Source organism: Penaeus vannamei, chromosome 25 (genome assembly GCF_042767895.1).
Source record: "Penaeus vannamei isolate JL-2024 chromosome 25, ASM4276789v1, whole genome shotgun sequence".
Classification (NCBI taxonomy): Eukaryota; Metazoa; Arthropoda; class Malacostraca; order Decapoda; family Penaeidae; genus Penaeus; species Penaeus vannamei.
Window position 1 is genome coordinate 23,061,666 of NC_091573.1, and position 2,318 is coordinate 23,063,983.

Below are 2,318 nucleotides of genomic sequence, written 5' to 3' on the forward strand. Positions count from 1 at the left end.
AGTCCCTGTAGAATCAGCCGATATGTGACCTGCGTTTTTATCTCTGTATATCCTGTCTATGTCAGTATTTTATATGGCAAAGAGCGTGTGTTTCCGGCAGCAGATATAAAGCTCTTTTTATGTACGTGACAGCAATAGAAGTTAACCGTCTTTATCGACAGGAGGGAGACAGACAGAAATAATGGAACTTCTCTACATTGATAAAGCTATTTAAAGGTGTCAGGAGTGTGTTTTGTCGACGTGCCGTTCGACCCCCGCCCCCACTACCAACCCACAGGAGTGCCAAATCCCAATACGTCTGTCTAATCTGTCAAGGCGACGTGTAATTCGCATGCGACGTCGGATGGACACATGCTTGCATCTCAATTTCGACTCCCGCCTTGACAGGTCCGGACATAGGAAGGAGCAGGGCCACGGAAATAGAGAATCTCTTATTGGTCCTCCCCGCTCCCTTTAGCTCCTCCTCCCACAGCCAATTGGTTGATCAGAGGAAGGGGATGTAGAAGGGGCGGGGTTGTGGGTGGAGTCGGGCGGTCCCTTGGCCGGGTGGAACTTCAGGGCTTCGATGTTCCTGTGCGGGATAAAATGAAACACATTGGGAGGACAAAATATGTGTAAAGCCGCCCAGACAGATTAGTAAACCATTCGGTCTAAATGACATTTGATTGACTGTAAGTGTGTTGAGCTTGGTGGTGAGGCAAGGCCCAGCGACTGGAAATAGCGCGGTGTTTGAGAGAAGTGTACAGTACAGTCAGTGTGGTAGGAGAAGTGGTGGTGTAAAGTGCGTGGTGATGCGGCGCGCGCTTTCCTCGCCGTGCTAGTGGCTGACCGCCGTCACGCCACCGCTGTTCCTCGACCGCAGCCCCAGGTGAGTCCTCTGACAGTGGCCACACGCCCGCCGCTGTCTCATTCTTCACCCTATGTTTCGGTACTGCGTCATTCCAGCGCCCACGTCACGCTCCGTGTCCCAGGGGGGAAAGAGAGTTCTCCCCCGAAGGTGAACTCCCTCGGGTGAGAGCGGTGTTCGTGGCGTGAGTGGGGTGTCCTGGGCGACGGGATGTGACGCTCCGGGTGAAGCAAGGTCTCCGGGCGCGCCGTGAGGGTGTCCTGCGGCCGGGTTACAAGGGGAGGGAAGAACGTAAGACGATCTGCTATTATGTCAAGCAGCGGCCCCTGGCCACCCCTGCCCGCCCGCCCGTCCATTCAAAAGGACAATCCCGATGGGAACGTTCGTTACCGACCCCCACGCCACACCAGGGCGCCCGAGCGCCGCTCCCAGGCTGCCTCTGCCTCGCCGGACGTCGAAGGTCTCCCGCCCTTACCGGCTCGCCCGTACCATGCCTGTGGCCTCACTGTCCCCAGCTGCCGCCCGCGTATCCGCCCCTCAGCACGGAGGCCGTTCAACTGCCCTAAGAACCCCCCTCCGCCTCCCCTGACCCCACCCGGACCCCGGGAGGCAAAGGATAGGCGCTGATGCCCCGCACTGCTGCCTTTGACGATGTTTTCACCGCGCTTTCAGTGTCCCTTCCCAAATCCACGCCCATGCACGACTCCCGTTCTGCGCCCTTGTACGACCCTCGTTGGTGCCCGCAGACAGCTCTCCGTCCGGCACTCATATGCGACTCCACGGGTGACGCTCATGTACGACCACCACAATCGTTCTAGGTCCATTCGAAGAGGTTCCTTTCCTTTTAGAATTTCATCTTTTACTGATCTGAGCGCAGGGACGCTGTGGGTCACAGTCACTGAAACTGAGCGGAAAATAAGGATACAGATGATGCAGAATGAGTTTTTGTTTTTGAGCACAATTTGTTCGTGTCGTCTGCAGCCCAAAGTTCACCGAACGTAAGAAACAGCATTATTTCACTTCTCTCCTGAAGCTGACACTATCCAGTCTCTCTCGAGAATGCCGTTGTTATTTGTTTAACCTTTGACACATACACGTTCTGGTTCTTGTTTGATTTTGAAACTATTAGTTCTATGACTTTCTCATCTTGGTCATCCCACTCCAAAAAGTGCTGGGGTCTTGTTGCGAAGGAATTTTAATGACAATGTTACATTTGCTTCCCCACTCCCCTTCTTCGTGACACACCCCTGAAGATGAATCAGAATGTGCGTGCATGTTGCCACTGTCGAAGTGATGGGTTGCACGGACTATTGCGTCAATGAAGGGACGCTTCGGCACTTAAGGAACGCCACAGGTCACAGAGCATCGTATCCCACTTATAGGACGTCTTAGTGTCACTGTTGGAAGGCACAAGTTCACTCAAAGGTCATTACTCTTTTACTCTGAGAACACTTTAGTGTCATATAATTCA

The 2,318-nt window shown here is 53.7% G+C and overlaps 1 protein-coding gene across 1 annotated transcript; it reads left to right on the forward strand.

Moving 5' to 3' along the window:
- Positions 1-1,156: 1,156 nt before the first annotated feature.
- On the forward strand, positions 1,157-1,474 carry LOC138866404 (uncharacterized). The gene has a single exon (XM_070138939.1). The coding sequence runs from the start codon at positions 1,157-1,159 to the stop codon at positions 1,472-1,474; it is 318 nt and encodes a 105-aa protein (XP_069995040.1).
- The last annotated feature ends 844 nt before the right edge of the window (positions 1,475-2,318 follow it).